The following is a 17,684-nucleotide window of genomic DNA, read 5'->3' on the forward strand; positions in this document are numbered from 1 at the left end:
CTCTCCCTCCTGCCCCAACTCTCCCACCGCCAAGCTGCTCCCGAGACCCGAGGAAGGAAAGCTCAGGTGGCGGGATGGAGATGGAGAAGCTGGGATTGGAGGGGGGTAAGGGTGAATTTTAGAAAAAGTAAAGATATGGGGCGGGCAGGTAGTAAAGGGGGCAACTGGAAGAAGTCCCCCCTTAAACCAGGGTCTACTGGGAAGAGCGGGGTTGGGGAATTTAGATTTTTTTCCTCCCAGCGTGACAAGAGGCAGACACACCCACCCAGCCCCACACAATCCTTCAATGGGAGGGGCAGGGGTCAGGGAGTCCAGGAGGATTGGCTGACGGCCGGCTGGAGGGGCCCGTTAGACCTCCACTGATTGGATCTGGTTCATCTGCGCCCGCATCATCTGCACGCTGTTCAGGATTTTCTTCTGATGGCCGGCTAGCGTCACGCCTACCCGCAGAATGTCCCTGTTGAGAGCACAGAGAGAGAGGGACAGAGAGAGACAGAGAGAGAGAGAGAGTAAGAACATGGTGTTAGAACAGTGGTTCTTAACCTTTTAGAATGTTTTGACTCCATATATTGCAGCTTTGTCTGTTTTGACTTGAATAGATTATTTGTAAATGAATCAGCTCTTATTTTCACACTTTCGCACTGCTACCTCTCAGAGAAATGATAGCCTATAGCCTCAATGTTGTGTGGTAAACATGTGATAAACAATTTGAACACATTTGCGAATGGCTTCATACAGACATATTTACATTTACATTTACATGACATTTAACTGGTGAATCTCAACATTTCTACACAGAAGGCTAATCACTAGTGTTCGCACCAATGGGGAAATCACAGGTAACACTATAACGTTTAACTTCAGTGAATGTGAAATCAGCACGGTTGTCTTGTCTAGCGTGAATTGCTAGGGATTTACTCAAAAATGTTACATCTTTTAAAATCACACCCCTTCATTATAAGATAAAGCGCTCGCCATATGCCCCCCCCCCCCCCCACCCCCAGAAATCCCTGAGTTAAAAGATGTTAGCATCACTGTGCTGCAAAAGCAAAAACACACCCTAACATTAAACACGGACAGGCTGCATACCTCATAAACTACCTGCCACCAGTTCAATCAGAAACCTGGCAAGTCGCTTCAAGATTAAGTAGCTGTCAGGATTCCAGAGGCTGCTCTGAGCATGATAAACTGGCACATACGGTTTGCTTGCACAATGTATCAGATTCATGCGAGACAATGGCATTTCTTGTTGTCCCTGGAAGGCTTCTAGCAGGTATCAGAATCAGTGATGCAAGAGGTGAGGAATTTCATCAAGAACGAGCAAAGAAGAAGGAGAAGATGAGGAAAAAAAGGGAAAACACTGCCAGTATCTCATATGTCCGCTGTGAAAGACGTGTGCTCTGATATGCCCGTGCCTCCAACAATAAGCTACATTTACTACATGGCCCAGTGATAAGGAACTCATCTAGTGTCTGTCTAATCTGGTGACAGACTCATAACTCTACCTCTGCCCCACTCAATAGTGGGGAGATCCCACCCAATTACTTTCCCCCGGCTCCTAACAGCGGCACACAGCAGGCAGGGGATACAATATAGAGGGGGGGGGGGGGGGGGGGGTGGGGGGGACGGATAGGGGGAAAAAAACAAAAGGGGAAACTGAGAGGCTGAATATGTCTGTGTATGTGTGTGGATGAGTGTGTGTGAGTGTGTGTGTGTGTGTGGGTTGTGAGTGTGTGTGTGAAGTGTGTGAGTGTGGTGTGTGTGTGTGTGTGTGTGTGTGTGTATGTGTGTGTGCGTGTGTATCTGTGAGGATGAGTGTGTGTGTATCTTTGTGGATGAGTGTGTCTGTGTGTGTTGTGTGTGTGTGTGATGTTTGTGTGTGGTGTGTGTGTGTGTTTGTGTGTGTGTGCGTGTGTGATGTGTGTGTGTGTGTGTGTGTGTGTGATGTGTGTGTGTGTGTGTGTGTGTGTGTGTGTGTGTGTGTGTATCTGTGAGGATGAGTGTGTGTGTATCTTTGTGGATGAGTGTGTCTGTGTGTGTTGTGTGTGTGTGTGATGTTTGTGTGTGGTGTGTGTGTGTGTGTGTGTGTGTGATGTGTGTGTGTGTGTGTGTGTGATGTGTGTGTGTGTGTGTGTGTGTGTGTGTGTGTGTGTGTGTGTGTGTGTGTGTGTGTGATGTTTGTGTGCGTGTGCGTGTGTGTGTGTGTGTGTGTGTGTGTGTGTGATGTGTGTGTGTGTGTGTGTGTGTGTGATGTGTGTGTGTGTGTGTGTGTGTGTGTGTGTGTGTGTGATGTTTGTGTGCGTGTGCGTGTGCGTGTGTGTGTGTGTGTGTGTGTGTGTGTGTGATGTGTGTGTGTGTGTGTGTGTGTGTGTGTAGGGGGGCTGATCCCTCTCAGCAGTGGTCTCTGGCGGAGGGGCCGGTGGGGAGCCGTGAGGAGCCGCCGTCATCAGGTTGCGGGACCCGCCAGGTGATGCGCCGCTGCTGATTCAGACGGAGAGAGGCTGCCTGCTGGACTGCACCGTTTCCTCCTCCACACATACACCCACACGCCTGCAGCCTATCCCCTCCCCCCCCCCCCGTCTTTTTCAGAGGGTGCATCCGTGTGTTTGTGCTGCGCTTTGTGCTAGTATGTGGTAACCGTCCTCCATTTTCCCTAGTTTCAGGAGGCGTTCATATTCTGCGTCTGCATTCTGTATCTGTGTCTGTGCCTTACTGTGTGAAAACTAAAATCAATTTGAACATATTCAAGGAGCTGTTCATTAGCAAAGTGTGGTTTTATTTTGTTCTGTTTCTGTGTGTGTGCATCTTTGTGTGTGTGTGTGTGTGTGTGTGTGTGTGTGTGTGTGTGTGAGTGTGTATTCATGCCATGTGTGCAGAAAGGTACGTCGGCACTTACTCCATTGTCATCTGGGAGACCACGTCGAAGCTGTTGAAGTTTGCATTGGCGAAGTTGTCCTTGTACTGGCCCATCTTGATGGCATCCAGCCACTCATCCACCGTACTGAAACTGGAGAAGTCAGGCACACTGCGATCCAGAAGAGGAAGGTGAACACTGCAGGGAGAGAGAAACAGGGTTGGGAGTGGGGAGAGAGAAGGAAAGACAGAGATAGAGAGAGGGAGGGGGGGGGGGGGGTAGAGAGAGAGAAAGAGAGAGTGCAGAAAAATGGAAGAGAAGATGAAAGCAGATAACAACAAAGTGAGTGCACAGCGCTGACACAACTGCTTTAAAAAGAAACAAACAAACAAACACACACACACACACACACACACACACACACACACACACACACACACACACACACAAACAAATAAATGCACACACACACACACACACACACATATTTGCCCTGCTGTAGGCCCTCTGCTCTCCTTTCAAATGACCCACAGTAATCCATAATCAGTGGCGGCCTGGTACATAAGTAGAGAGAGGAGCATGAAAGAACCTCCACACTGAGAGAAAAATCACTCATCTCATTAATGAATATGGAAAAACCAAAGGCTCTGAGTGCACGTGTGTCTGTGGGACTGATGCGATGGGATGTGTGGGTGCAGGAGTGTGTGTGTGTGTGTGTGTGTGTGTGTGTGTGTGTGTGTGTGTGTGTGTGTCCGTCTGTCTGTCTGTCTGTCTGTCTGTGTATGTGGTGTGATAAGGTATCTATCTGTGTTTGAATGCTTTGATATGTATGTGTGCATGTATGTGTGTGTGTGTGTGTGTGTGTGTGTAGGTGTGTGTGTGTGTGTGTGTGTGTGTGTGTGTGTGTGTGTGTGTGTGTGTGTGTGTGTGTGTGTGTGTGTGTGTGTGTGTGTGTGTGTGTGTGTGTGTGTGTGTGTGTGTGTGTGTGTGTGTGTGTGTGTGTGTGTGTGTGTGTGTGTGTGTGGGAGTATGTGAGCCAAGCAGAGACAGAGACAGTGAGAGTGAGAGTGCGAGAGAGTGCTTTGAGAGGAGTGAAACGAAAGTGAGAGCCTGCTAACACATGCCTATTCAATCCCAGTCCCTGTGCTAGAGCTCCAGACAAGAGAGGAGGGGAGAGGAGGGGAGAGGAGAGGAGAAGAGAGGAGAAGAGAGGAGAGAAGAGGAGAGTAGAGGAGGGGAGAGGAGAGTAGAGGAGAGTGGAGTAGTGGGGGGAGAGGAGGGTAGAAAATGGGAGAGGAGAGTAGAGGAGGGGAGAGTAGCGGAAGGGAGGGGATGGGAGGGGAGGGGAGAGGAGAGAAGGGGAGAGGAGCGGAGGGGAGGGGAGAGGAGGGGAGAGGTTTACGCCACAAACTGGCTTAGTGGTCCTGTGGCCGCAGAGAGACTGCAGGAGAAGCCAGACCTCCACAGATGGCCACAAACCAAGCCCTTCAAGACATGAAACAAGATGAGGAATTCAGTACGCTCTCATGGGATCACATGGGGAGAGAGAGAAAGAAAGAGAGGAAGAGGGGAAGGAAACAAGAAAGAGAGAGCGAATGACAGAGCAAGAGAAAATAAGAAAAGTGGATACATTTGTAGGTGGAAAGCAAAAAACACAAAAAAGCAAGGGATAGAGAGATAGCTAGATAGATAAATAGATAGAGAGCGAGAGGCAGAAAGTTAGGCAGAGAGAGAGGGAAAGGGAGTTGTTTTTGTTTTTGCCTTTCGCGACTGCTCAGAATCAAAGCTCGCCTGCAGCGCTCCGACGATGAAACAACTTGATCTATCAGCCCAAACGGATTCTATTTTACATGGGCGCTCTGCGCCAAGAGAAACAAGAGACAAACTCCATGCCGCAGATCCATTTCACTTCAAGTATCAGGAGTGCAAACCAGGCGCTTGACCCCCCACCCCCTACCCCCACCCCCCAAAAAAACCCTGTTTGATTGAAAACATTACATGCATTGGTTTTGACAGAGATCTTTTCTCCCCTGAAAGTCTCACTCGGGTCTCTTTTTCCTTCATTTCACATTCCTCTCAACGCCTTGGAACAAGTCGAAGCATATGATTTTCTGATAGATATAGTCAGAGCAACGCTGACACAGAGACACACACACTCACACACACTCACACACACACACGCAAACACACACACACACACACACACACGCACACACACACACACACACACACACATACACACACACACACACACACACACACACACAAAAACACATACAGAAACAGATGCAGACAAACGCACACACACACACACAGAAATGCAGACAGACACACCCAGGCATTCTGTCTAAGTACAATCCCTTCTGAGAGCTCTCCTCACAGGTCGGCCAACCACAGCTGTATCATGTGGCCCCCGCAATAAGCCAGCCCCTTAGGAGCAACGGCTATACTGTATCATACACGCTGTGTGTTCAAACACACCGCCAACACTAACAGGGGATTAGGTCAAACCACAGTGTTCTCACAAACACAATGATGCCACATGTACAAAACACGCCACGCACATAGACACATGCGTGCACATACACAAATGCGGGCGCGCGTAGACACACACACACACACACACACACACACACACTTCCTTACCCTGAGGAGAGCGGGGTCATGGCCTTGAGGCTGTTGGGGTTGCGGATCATCTTGTCCAGGTTGTTGACGATCTGGCTGAACTTGGGCCTGTTGTTGCGGTCCTTCTGCCAGCAGTCCAGCATGAGTTGGTGCAGGGCGCTGGGGCAGTCCATGGGCGGGGGCAGCCGGTAGTCCTGCTCAATTGCATTAATCACCTATAGGGGGCGACATAGAGATCTGAGCATCCCTACAGAGTCGACAGGCAATGGCAAAACGAGGAAGAGGAGAAATAGGATAAGGAAGAAAAAGAAGAAGAGGGAGTAGTAGATAGATATATACAGTGGTGGCCAAAATTATTAGAACACCTTACAGATCTGAGAATATTGACCTTTTTTTTGTCTCCAAAACATTATTTAATTTTATAATGTAAATGAAACATGCAGATGGTTGTTCTGAGCACAAAAAATATCATATGAAGTGATTCCTACTGTTTTTATCCACTTTTAACTCTAATATTTGGTACGCCCACCTTTGGCAGCAATTACAGCAGCACATCTCTCTGACATAGAGCCAATATATTTCTTGAGAACTTCAACACTAATGTTATCCGATGCCTTCTGCAACTCAAGCCAAAGGCTTTCCTTTGAATGTACAATAGATCTGTCCAGTTTATTTTCCAACTCGCCCCAAATTTGCTTGATAGGTTTGAGGTTCGGACTTTGAGGGGGCCGGTCCATAATTTTCAATGCTCCAGAAGATTCCTTCTGTCACAGGTCGTACTGGCAATAGTTACAAGAATGTTTAGGGTCATTGTCCTCTTGGAAAATAAATTCAGGCCCATTAACACCACTCCCAGAAGGTACTCCATGCCTCACCAGAATGTTATGGTATACTTTCTTATCCATGATGCCATCAATTTCGCCAAAGTCATCTGTTCCTGAGGACTAAATGGCACCCCACACCATAATACAACCCCTTCCTTGTCTAACTGTTGGCAAATTGCAGGCGTTTCACTCTATTTTTCTCTTTCAGTAATGTTTCTGTGCTGCTATTCTGCCAAAAAGTAATTTTTCTCACAGCTTCCGACGCACAGTTCTTGGGAACACTATTGAACCATTAGTCATTGTGGTGTTGATCTCGTCACACAGTTCTCGTGAAGTCTTTCTTCAGTCCTTAAGACTGAGAATTCTGAGATGCTTCACTTCACACAGTTTATTTTTTCAGCCTCTTCACTTTCGGTTCTGGTGGCATGGCGGTCTAAAGTGTACAGTGCTTGGACTGCATGTCAAGTCCTTGGCTATGCGGCGGTAACTACAGCCAGCATCAAAAAGGGCCTTTATTCGAACCCGTTGCTCACTCATTAGCTCATTCTTCACCTTAGCCATGTTCGAAGAGCAACATTTGCTTCAAGACTGCCTCTAGAGGCTTTGAATTGGTGGTGTGGCCTCAGTGACAAAACCCTTATGTTACCAATCACTTAATGCGGAAAATAGGCCTTGTACATTCAAAAGAATCACAGAGCTGTGTCCTAAGACTATTGCATCACCATCAATTTAACCACGACCACACCTGACAATGATTAAACAAGTTATTTGGCTTCTTCTGTGAAGGAACATGATTGTGTGACATTGACAGTGAAATAGGCCTAGTTTGTTTTTGTACGGAAATTGACCTAAATCTACTTATGATAGCTCTATTCTATGGTTTATAGAGTATAATGATGACTTTGTAGGTATTTCATTGGTTTTAAGGGTATTTTAATGGTCAATTCAACAAAAACAACTGAAACCTCTTAAATATGCCTAGTGTTCTAATAATTTTGGCCACCACTGTAGATAGATACATGGATACTTTATTAATCCCGAGGGAAATTTAGGTCATCCAGTAGCTTATACACATAAACACGTTAACATATAATATAATATAATGGACATGTGCTTGTGTGGATGGATAGTGCAAGATAGCGTTCTTGTGCTTCTGTCTGTGTGTGTGTTTGGAAAGTGCAAAGAGCAAAGTGATAGTGCAGAGTATATAAGGGTAACGTCTGTGCATACTGGTAGTAGTAGTAGTATCCCATTCCTTTCTCCTCCCTTTCCTTCTGCCACCCCCCACTCCACCTTTTCTATCTCTACCTCCCTTATCCTCCTCATGAGCAGAGGTTCTGTTCAAGGTTTTTTTCTGTTAAGAGGACGTTTTTCATTGCCTCTTTCATTGCCTCAATTTTATTGTTTTGGCGCTATATAAATAAAATTGAGTTGCATTGAATAGTAGTAGCAGCAGTGGAAAACGAAGACGAGGAGGAGGATGAAGAGGATGAAGCATATGAGAAAGCATCAATTCAAGTAGAGTACAAACAGCACATTGTCCAGTAGACAGGTGGATGCACACGGACTGGGGCCCTGGACTCACTGGACTCTGGTGGTGTCTTAGTGTGCTGTCCTCAATTCTGAGGACACGCTGGGACACAGTATGTGGATTTATTTAGTTACTGTTATGATACAGTCAGTGGCGCCTCACATTCCCTGTCCCTTGCTCTTCAAGTAAAAAAAAACAACAGCAAGGCCAAGGGAAAATAATCAAACCATTATTCAAATCCCCACACACTTCTCAGTGAATAAACAGTGATGTTATTCAGTGTGTTTATCCCTGCATGCTCAGCGTCCACGTGGGTATGTGGGTGTGTGTGTGTGTGTGTGTGTGTGCGTGTGTGGCCTTAATGTGTGAGGGGCGATTAGTGGAGGCTGGGGCCGGCTGGCTAGCAGTGGGTGGCTGGGTGGGCAGTCAGGGAGGGGGATGGCACAGTAGGAATAGCAGGGAGACCACTGATTGATCGTGGCTCTTCATAATTGCACTGTGATCATTATCTGTGTCTGGGACCAGGGCTTGGAAGGCAATTTATTTATCACACAAACACACATATGGGGTCACACACACACACAGACACAGACACACACACACTCACACATACACATACACACACACACACACACACACACACACACACACACACACACACACACACACACACACATTCACACACACTCACATATACACACACACACACACACACTCACACACACTCACACACACACATTGTAGACTGCTGAGCACAGCCTGTAATGATGTACTAGCGTTGCTGAGAAAAAAAACACGTACCCAAGCAAATCAATAAAGACACACAGACACAGACACACACACACATGCACCCATACACACTTACATTATACCTATTCTCTCTCTGTCTCTCTCCCTCACATACATTCACTCTGTCTCTGTCACACACACACACACACACACACACACACACACACACATTGTGAACCAGGCACTGACTGCTGAGACCTCCATTACAGAGTGGGGAACCTTCTATCTTGCGGTGGATCTCCCATACGATGCACAATACACACAGATAGGTCACGCAGTCAAGTGGAGTCCCTCCCTCACAAAAAACATGCACACACACACACACACACACACACACACACACACACGCACACGCACACGCACACGCACATGCACACGCACACGCACACACACACACACACATACACACACACACACTCTCTCATCCACACAGAAACACATACACAGACATACACATCCGTTCGTGGGTCGGCTGAACTGAACTCTTTGGCCATTCTCTCGTCTCTCGCTACAGCATTAATCAGAGCAGACAAGCTGTGTCAAAGCAAACATGGGGGAGCCACGCGCCCTAGAGCCATGACGACTGACACTGTGTTATGACTGACAAATGGACTGTGCATTGTAGCCAAAATCCAGCAAATGAGCTGTATCTCTGTGTGTATGTGTATGTATCTCGCCGTCCAGCTGAAATATAGGCCTGTCTTTTTCTCTCTCTTCCTCTCTCTCTCCTCTCTCTCTCTCTCTGTCTGTCTGTCTCTTTGCCTGTGTTTCTCTTTCTCTCTCTTTTTCATTATTAACCACATCCTTTCAGAAAGGGCCAATGGTGATGTCATCCTTGACGGATGTGAGATAGAAGCCAGATCTGAGACTGGTTAGTGTCAGAAAGGGAGGGCTGAGAGTGTATGTCTGTACTTGCAGTAATGCAGTAGTATGCAAGCAGTAGTCTGTGTGTGTGTGTGTGTGTATGTGTGTGTGTATGTGTTTATGCGGTTGTGCATATTTGTTAATGTGTGTGTGTGTGTTTATGCGGACGTGCATATGTGTGAATGTGTGTGTGTGTGTGTGTGTGTGTGTGTGTGTGTGTGTGTGTGTGTGTGTGTGTGTGTGTGTGTGTGTGTGTGTGTGAGTGTGTATGATGAGTGTATGGACATGGGTCTGCACACAGATGAGTCCTGCCAGTGATGACAGAACGATGAGGAGATTACCGACAGAGGCCGAGCGTCTGACTAGATTTAGCCCGTCTAACTCTAACTCTGTCACTAACTCTGACACCGCCTGAGATGTGCCCTGAGCAGCCAGAGATAAGTGGGTGGTGAGAGGGCATCACTCACTGACAGTCTAGAGAGGACGGAGAGTGACAACCGCAACAGCCAGGGAGGTGGAGAGTGTCAGGTGTGTGTGTGTGTGTGTGTGAGGGGGGTCTGAGGTGTGACTGCCGTCGCTCCTGAGCTCATTACCTCCACCACTAGGCCACTCCATTCAATCCCTGATTAATCTCACTTAGCCGGCCGGCGTGCGCGCTGGGAGCCCTGTGGGGGCCTGCTCTGCTATCTGTAGCCCCCGCTAATAAGATAACCGCCCGCGATCCGAGGGTCTCTCTCAAACGCATTAGTGCTCAACACTTTCAATTTGAAACCATTTTCATTATCACCCCCCCCACACACACACACCGCCTCTCCACCCATCTTAACTGGCACGGCCTCCCTCCGTTTCCCAAAGGGACCCTTAAAAAAGAGGGAAGAAGAAAAAAAGAGAGAAAGGAGGGAGGTGTCTCCACCTTTTCGTACAGAGAGAGAGAAAGAGAGAGAGAGCAGGAAATAATTTTCTTGCTCAGGAGGAGGAACTGCGTCTCTGACATTACCCAGTACTGGGCCTGTTTTTTCTTCTTCTTTTTTAAACTGTGTGTGTGTGTGTGTGTGTGTCTGAGGAGAAAATGACTGGGGGAATATTTCTCTCTTCTCCGCCTCAAAGGGCTGGTAAGGAGATACTGCTGGTGACCAACCACAGACACAAGTTTTTACGAGGTGATGGAATGCTTTGAAAAAAAAAAAAAATTGGCGGTTTGAGGAGCAGCGGACACATGCAGACCAACATAAAAATGTCTCTGTGAATGAGAGGGGGAGGAAAACTGTTCCTGTCTTCTCTGAACACAATTCTGGTGTGAATTACGGGAAAAAACCCAAACCAGCACAGTACACATATCATAACACATTCCTGATGAAGGAATTAAGTAACACTAAACAACAGAATGACTGTTGTATCTACGGACCATCATTATCACCAACACATACTGCATGTGGCCGTGCTAGTCCTTGGTAGGTTCTGTGAGCTATATGAATTGAAGCTGATAAAGAGGTAACACAATGCCTCAAGGACAAGCACAGAACCATCGCTTTTCAAGTTCTCCTGCTCCTCATAACGCTCTGTGGTTGGTCAATGCCAGGGTCTGCTTTCTATCTATGTCTGTGAAATTCAAGTGGGAGAAGAAAAAAAAATGTCTTCAGTCATTTTGTCCACATAGCATGTCGGGTGTGAAACGCTCTTTTCTCTTTTGTAAAAGGCTGCGCTCCATGTGTGCACACTCTGGCGCTCTTGTGGAGGTAGCACACACATCTGGTTTCCCTCAGAGCTCCCTCCACACACTCACACACACATCATAAACACACACATTATACACGCAGAGAGAGAGAGAGAGAGAGAGAAAGAGAGAGGGCTGCAAAGGGTAGAGGAGGAGGAAAGAAAACAACCTTTGAGTAAACAAACAAAAACAAACAAACCCAGAACCCCCCTCTGCCTCTCTCTAAAGACAAACACTCCTCGGGCTTGATGGTTTGGCTTCTGAGACGTGTGTTTCAAATTTCAAAAACACTGATTTACTCAACCATTTCCTCTGGCCAACTGAGAGGGGAAAATCAATCCATTAGAGCCGGCGGTAATCTTCACACAGACATCTCTGAGGCTCAGAGAGAGAGAGAGGAAGACAGAAAAAAAGAGAGAGGGTAAGAGGGAGAGAGAGAGAGAGAGAGCGAGAGAGAGAAAGAGAGCGAGAAGGAGAGAGAAGGTAAGCTGCAGCATGAGAGAAAAAGAAAAAAGAGTATGTTAGAGATTCAGTGCGAGTGAGAGAGGGATTAAGAGAGAGAGTAAAAAAAAGAGAATAGAGAGACTGAGAGAGGGTAAGAGATAGAGTAAGAAAGAGAAATCATATGTTGGTATGTGTGCGAGAGAGAAGCGAGGGGAGAGGTGTTGATAAGGGAGTCTGTGTTTTAAGGGGCCGGCGTGGTCTTGCGAGGCATAGATGGATGATGACCTCACACGCGTGTTTACGTTAGCTCCCTCACCTTCACCCACGCCACGGCTCTCAGCCCATTCATCAGCCTCAGCGTGCCACGCTTGAGGTATTTCAGAAACCCTGGCACCAACTCACACACACACGCACATGCGTGCAAACACACTTGCGCACACGCGTGCACACACACACACACACACACGGGTGTGTCTTTGCATGCAAGAGTCAAGAGAGCGTGAGGATCCACACTGTGCTCGTCTGCCTGTGTGAGGATTCTTCTGTTCAGCGCTGGTCAAGTGTGTTTATGCGGGGCATCTGCCTGGGAGGTCAGCCACTAAAATACGCTTTCACTGCTGTCATGACCATTAATTATTCAGTCATGCTCTGTCTTCGCAGGGATATGGCAACGTGCCAAAGACAAGCTGAATTTAAACTGACCAGCCTGCTTCTGAAAAGAACTAGGTGAAAGCCTGTTAAGGAGGGTACGGTTATGATTTGGTAACTTATGGTTTGGTAACTTAGCAACACTTCACTTCACTTTTTCCTCAGACATCATAAGTTGGTGTCCAATGATATAACTGTGTCATTATAACATTATCTGTAACAGTCATGGCATTTCTATGAGCTTTGAATGCCATTATGTCAGTGGTTAATAAGCTGCCATAGCATCGGCCATTTTGAGAACTGGCATGACAATGACCAATTATAGCAACATGGTGGTATTCTATCACTCTGTACTGGTATAAGCTCATTACATGCTAATGACATGGTAATGTCAGTCTTATGACAGTAGGTTCAAGCAAAGTGTCACAAAAGACAGAATCATTTCTACTCATTCCTATTAAAGGTGGAGTCTGCAATTTGGTGTTGTTTGGCTGGGAGTGTTTATGAGCCCCTTGACTTTGATCAAATGACTTTGACTTTGATGTTTCCCGCTCATACTCCCACAGTTTGTCTGGGTGGAGGAGGGGGTGGGATACGTACATCCTGATTGGTCATGTCCCAGTAGGGCCTCTCGCCGTATGACATCACTTCCCACATGACGATGCCGTAGCTCCACACGTCACTGGCGTTGGTGAACTTCCTGTACTGGATGGCCTCGGGAGCGGTCCATCTGATCGGGATCTTACCGCCCTGCACCACACCACAAACACACACACACACACACACACACACACACACAAAGATGACATTTAAGACAGCAATATCCTTTTCAAAGCAAATGAAAGACGCTGGAGCACTACGGGAACTGTGACATTCAGTCTTTCCAAGTGATTTAAGACAACCTTTGAGTGGCGAAGGGATTGGAGAGATCATCAAAGAGAAGGAGAGGAGAAGAGGAGGAGAGGAGGAGAGACAGAGAGGACGATGAGAAGGAATAACAGAGATTGCGAGAAAGAGTGAGCACTCAGCTTAATAAGGAGTAGGTGGAGACAGTAAAATGACCCGGGGCATTAGATTGAGAGAACAGCAGAACTACCACAACAAGCTTATCAAGGAAAGCAGAGAGTGAGAGAGAGAGAGAGAGAGAGAGAGAGAGAGAGAGAGAGAGAAAGAGAAAGAGATGAAGGGCAGGAATCAAGAAAGAGATGAAGAGAAGACTTGCATATAATGTGTGCTATTGAAACACATACTCTTGAAATATTCCAGCCGTTAAGGTTAGCTTTGTCTAAACAAACCCAGTAATAAGCTTGGTAATCTGATTTAGCTCATTGAGTTAGCGGCTATGGAGCCTCTTCCAGTGACCTTGATGGTGTGCAATCCCAATGACCACATCAAGGTCATGCTATACCCATTCACTTAATTGTAATAGGCTCAGAAGGAAAGCAGCCTGCATGTGTGTACATGGATGCCATAAAGCATGGATGTGTGGGTGGATGCGTGTGTGTGGATGCGTGTGTGTGTGTGGATGGGTGTGTGTGTGTGTGTGTGGATGGGTGTGTGTCTGTGGATGGGTGTATGAGTGTGTGGATGGGTGTGTGTGTGGATGGGTGTGAGTGTGTGTGGATGGGTGTGTGTGTGTGTGGATGGGTGTGTGTGTGTGTGTGTGTGTGTGGAGGGGTGTGTGTATGTGGATGGGTGTGTGTGTGTGTGGGTGTGTGGATGTGTGTGTGTGGATGCGTGTGTGTGTGTGGATGGGTGTGTGTGTGTGTGTGTGTGTGGATGGGTGTGTGTCTGTGGATGGGTGTGTGAGTGTGTGTGGATGGGTGTGTGTGTGTGGATGCGTGTGTGGGGATGGGTGTGTGTGAGTGTGTGTGTGTGTGTGTGTGTGGATGGGTATGTGTGTGCGGATGGGTGTGTGAGTGTGTGGATGGGTGTGTGTGTGGATGGGTGTGAGTGTGTGTGGATGGGTGTGTGTGTGTGTGGATGGGTGTGTGTGTGTGTGTGTGTGGAGGGGTGTGTGTGTGTGGATGGGTGTGTGTGTGTGTGGGTGTGTGTGTGTGGATGTGTGTGTGTGGATGCGTGTGTGTGTGTGTGTGGATGGGTATGTGTGTGTGTGGATGGGTGTGTGTGTGTGGATGGATGTGTGAGTGGATGGGTGTGTGTGTGTGTGTGGATGGGTGTGTGTGTGTGGATGTGTGTGTGTGGATAGGTGTGTGTGTCTGTGGATGGGTGTGTGTGTGTGTGTGTGTGTGGATGGGTGTGTGTGTGTGTGTGTGTGTGGATGGGTGTGCGTGTGTGGATGTGTCTGCCCGACAGCTGACTGGACAGGGGCACTCACCAGGGCGCTGGTGTAGGTGGGGTCAGACGTGTCGTCCTCGAGGAAGCGCGAGAGCCCAAAGTCGGACACCTTGCACACAAGGTTGCTGTTGACCAGGATGTTGCGGGCGGCCAGGTCGCGGTGCACGTAGTTCATGTCCGACAGGTACTTCATACCTGAGGCGATGCCGCGCAGCATGCCCACCAGCTGGATCACCGTGAACTGCCCGTCATTTTGCTGGTAAATAAGAAAAACAAACACATATGCAGTCATCCATCTGTTCAGTTTCAGGTCTTGTGTGTAAGGCAAGTTAGTGTTGACATTGCTCAACTAACAGGGCTAGGGGATGTTTGTATAGGGTATTAATAGAAAAGTAACTACAGTAAAGATACTGTACATAGCTGCAGCACTGTTATGGTTGTATACCTTACAGGGAATGCATAGAAAGGTCACTGAAAGCCAAACTGTGGAATGGCTCGTGCTTCAGGAATGCCAGCCTTCTGGAATGTGCCATGTTGGATGCATGACTTCCACGCTGGATGACACAATCCAGTGTTTAAAATGGGCTGACAGTACATTAGTCAAAGAGATGTAGTAGAAAACAGCGTTTTGATGCTAAACCACTGTCTAGTCATTTCCCCTGTCACGAGCGGCCGCGCAAAACATCGTTCACTGTCACACTTGTGAAGGCTCGGGATAGGCTTAATCCCCGGTCGTTATCAAATTACTCAGATATGCCATGTTCTCATGTGATGTTTTCCCGAAACTTTCCTTACAGTCAAACTCAAAGTCACTTCACAGCTCTGCCCTCTCCTTTCTCATTCTCTCCGTCTCAATTATTTTTCTTCCGTCTTTCTCCCTCTCTCCCTCCATCCACTCCTCAGCCCATTCTTTCATCTCCTCTCTTTCCCCTTCCCTCCCTCTCTCTCTCTCTCTCTCTCTCCATCCCTCCTTCTCGCTCTCTCTTCTCCTTTTCTCCTCATTAGCAGTGCACAGCTTCACATCACGTCACTCCTGTTGCCCGGCTTCTCCTAGCGCCCCCTAGCAATTAAAAGGCATCCATAGTTCATCTCACTCTCTCTCTCTATCTTTCTCTCTCTCTCTCTTTATCTTTCTCTCTCTCTCTTTCTCTCTCTCTCTCTCTCTTTCTCTCTCTCTCAGTTTCTCTTTCGCCTGGCACGCTTAACAGTCCTGTGCTTTGCTCTGATCTCCCCCAGTGTGTTTGCGCTCACGGTAATTGGCAGAAAACTTTGCAACAAAGTCACGAGGGATCCCCCTTGCCCCCCAACAGCCGCCCCCCACCAACCACACACACACACACACACACACACACACACACACACACACACACACACACACACACACACACACACACACACACACACACACACACACACACACACACACACACACACAAACACACACACACACACACGTACCCCCCAGGCAGGAGAGGAGGGTAGGAACGGAAGCAAATATCCTCCCAGTCAGCAGCATCCTCCCACCCAGTCAGTGTGCATTGTGCTGTCTCACACACACACACACATACACACACACACACACACACACACACACACCCATCCACATACACACACCCATCCACACACACACCCACAACCATCCACACACACACACCCATCCATACACACACACCCATCCACACACACACACACACACACACACACACACACACACAGGGTGCTTGTGGGATCATCCCCAGGCCTGACAGTGAGGGGAGGAGCCGCCTCCTCTCTGCCTCAGCACTCTCAGGAGGAGGAAGGGGGTGGACGCTCCTGTTCGCTCTTCGTCTGGCAGGTTCCTTATGCTTGCTGAGCTCACTGACTCTTAATTATGGGATGTCATTTCTCATGACATCAAACCTATTGCTAAAGGCTCCTTGCTCCTGTTTTTTCTCTCATTCTCTTCTCTCTCTCTCTCTCTGCTGTAGTCTTTGGAGGCCATCCTCAGAATCCCTCTCTGTTTTCTCTCTCATTCTCCTCTCTCTTTCTCTCCCTCTCTCTCTCTCCCTGTCTCTCTCTCTCTCTGCTGTAGTCTCAGCATCCCTCTCTGTTTGTCTGTGGTGAGGCTGATGTCAGGATTTTGTATTCTGGAGCATTGACACTGTCAGCAAATATTGTCAAATGTTGTCGGATTGAGGCACCACAGTGGGGAGGCATTTTATTTTTCTTTCTTTCTTTTTTTAGCAGCGAACGTGCTGTCACAGATACATCACTGTCTTACACAACACACACACACGCAGACACACACACACACACACACACACACACACACACACACACACACACACACACACAAATCCACACCCACATGCCAACTCTCACAAACAATTTCCCAAAACTAAGCTGGCAGAGGTATGTGGGTGCATGCATGAGTGTGTGTTTGTGTGTGTGTGTGTGTGTGTGTGTGTGTGTGTGTGTGTGTGTGTGTGAGATGAAATGCAAATGAGCCACTGCGTGCGTGTTTGCCTTCTAAACAGCGGCAGCCCGTAAGCTGACAGCCAGGCCTGCGGAATGTTAAGTGCCTGTGTCATGTTGTTTCTCCTCGTCTGTGCGGAGCTTACATCGCCCTTTTTACAGCTCACAATGTTACCTGTCAGAGGCTTTTCCCAGCTCTGCTCAGCTCCACTCTCGCCTCCAACAGCGACACGGGGGCCTCAGATGGTGACTGACACGGCGGTGACAAATGACGGTAATCGTGCTTGCGAGCCAACCGGTTGGAAGGGGGAGACCACTTGCCAAAAACGCCAAAGAATTGAATCAATCCGTTTAACAAATGAGTCGCATTGAAGGCAGAGAAGGTCTCTCTCGCCGAACTTTCTGTTTTTCTTCCTTAGGCAGCGAGGCCTTCTCTGAACGCTTTCGGCCTCCGTCAGAGAATCTTGAGAATCAGGAATTCGTTTAGCGTCGAGCGACCCCTCTCCGGCGGTGCATGACGGGGCTTGTGTGGCCTGTCATGGTTCTAAATACGTGTACGTTTGGCACATGGTGCATATCATAACACGGGGGGGCACAGGCCAACTTGTGTTCTCCAGCTATGATAACATCGTGCACCAG

General features: G+C 47.9%; 1 protein-coding gene across 1 annotated transcript in view; it reads right to left on the minus strand.

The window, feature by feature from the left end:
* Positions 1 to 348: 348 nt before the first annotated feature.
* The window catches only part of ephb2b (eph receptor B2b), a gene marked incomplete at its 3' end in the record, with an annotated part of 169,780 nt that continues 152,444 nt past the window's right edge, over positions 349 to 17,684 (minus strand). Inside the window, exons 11-15 of the mRNA XM_080846142.1 lie at positions 14,632 to 14,847; positions 12,894 to 13,043; positions 5,501 to 5,694; positions 2,897 to 3,052; positions 349 to 457 (exon numbers count right to left, since the gene is read on the minus strand). Of these exons, the coding sequence (XP_080702268.1) occupies positions 349 to 457; positions 2,897 to 3,052; positions 5,501 to 5,694; positions 12,894 to 13,043; positions 14,632 to 14,847 (825 nt within the window). The remainder of the gene's footprint in view (positions 458 to 2,896; positions 3,053 to 5,500; positions 5,695 to 12,893; positions 13,044 to 14,631; positions 14,848 to 17,684) is intronic.

Source organism: Sprattus sprattus (genome assembly GCF_963457725.1).
Source record: "Sprattus sprattus genome assembly, chromosome: 10".
Taxonomy (NCBI): Eukaryota; Metazoa; Chordata; class Actinopteri; order Clupeiformes; family Clupeidae; genus Sprattus; species Sprattus sprattus.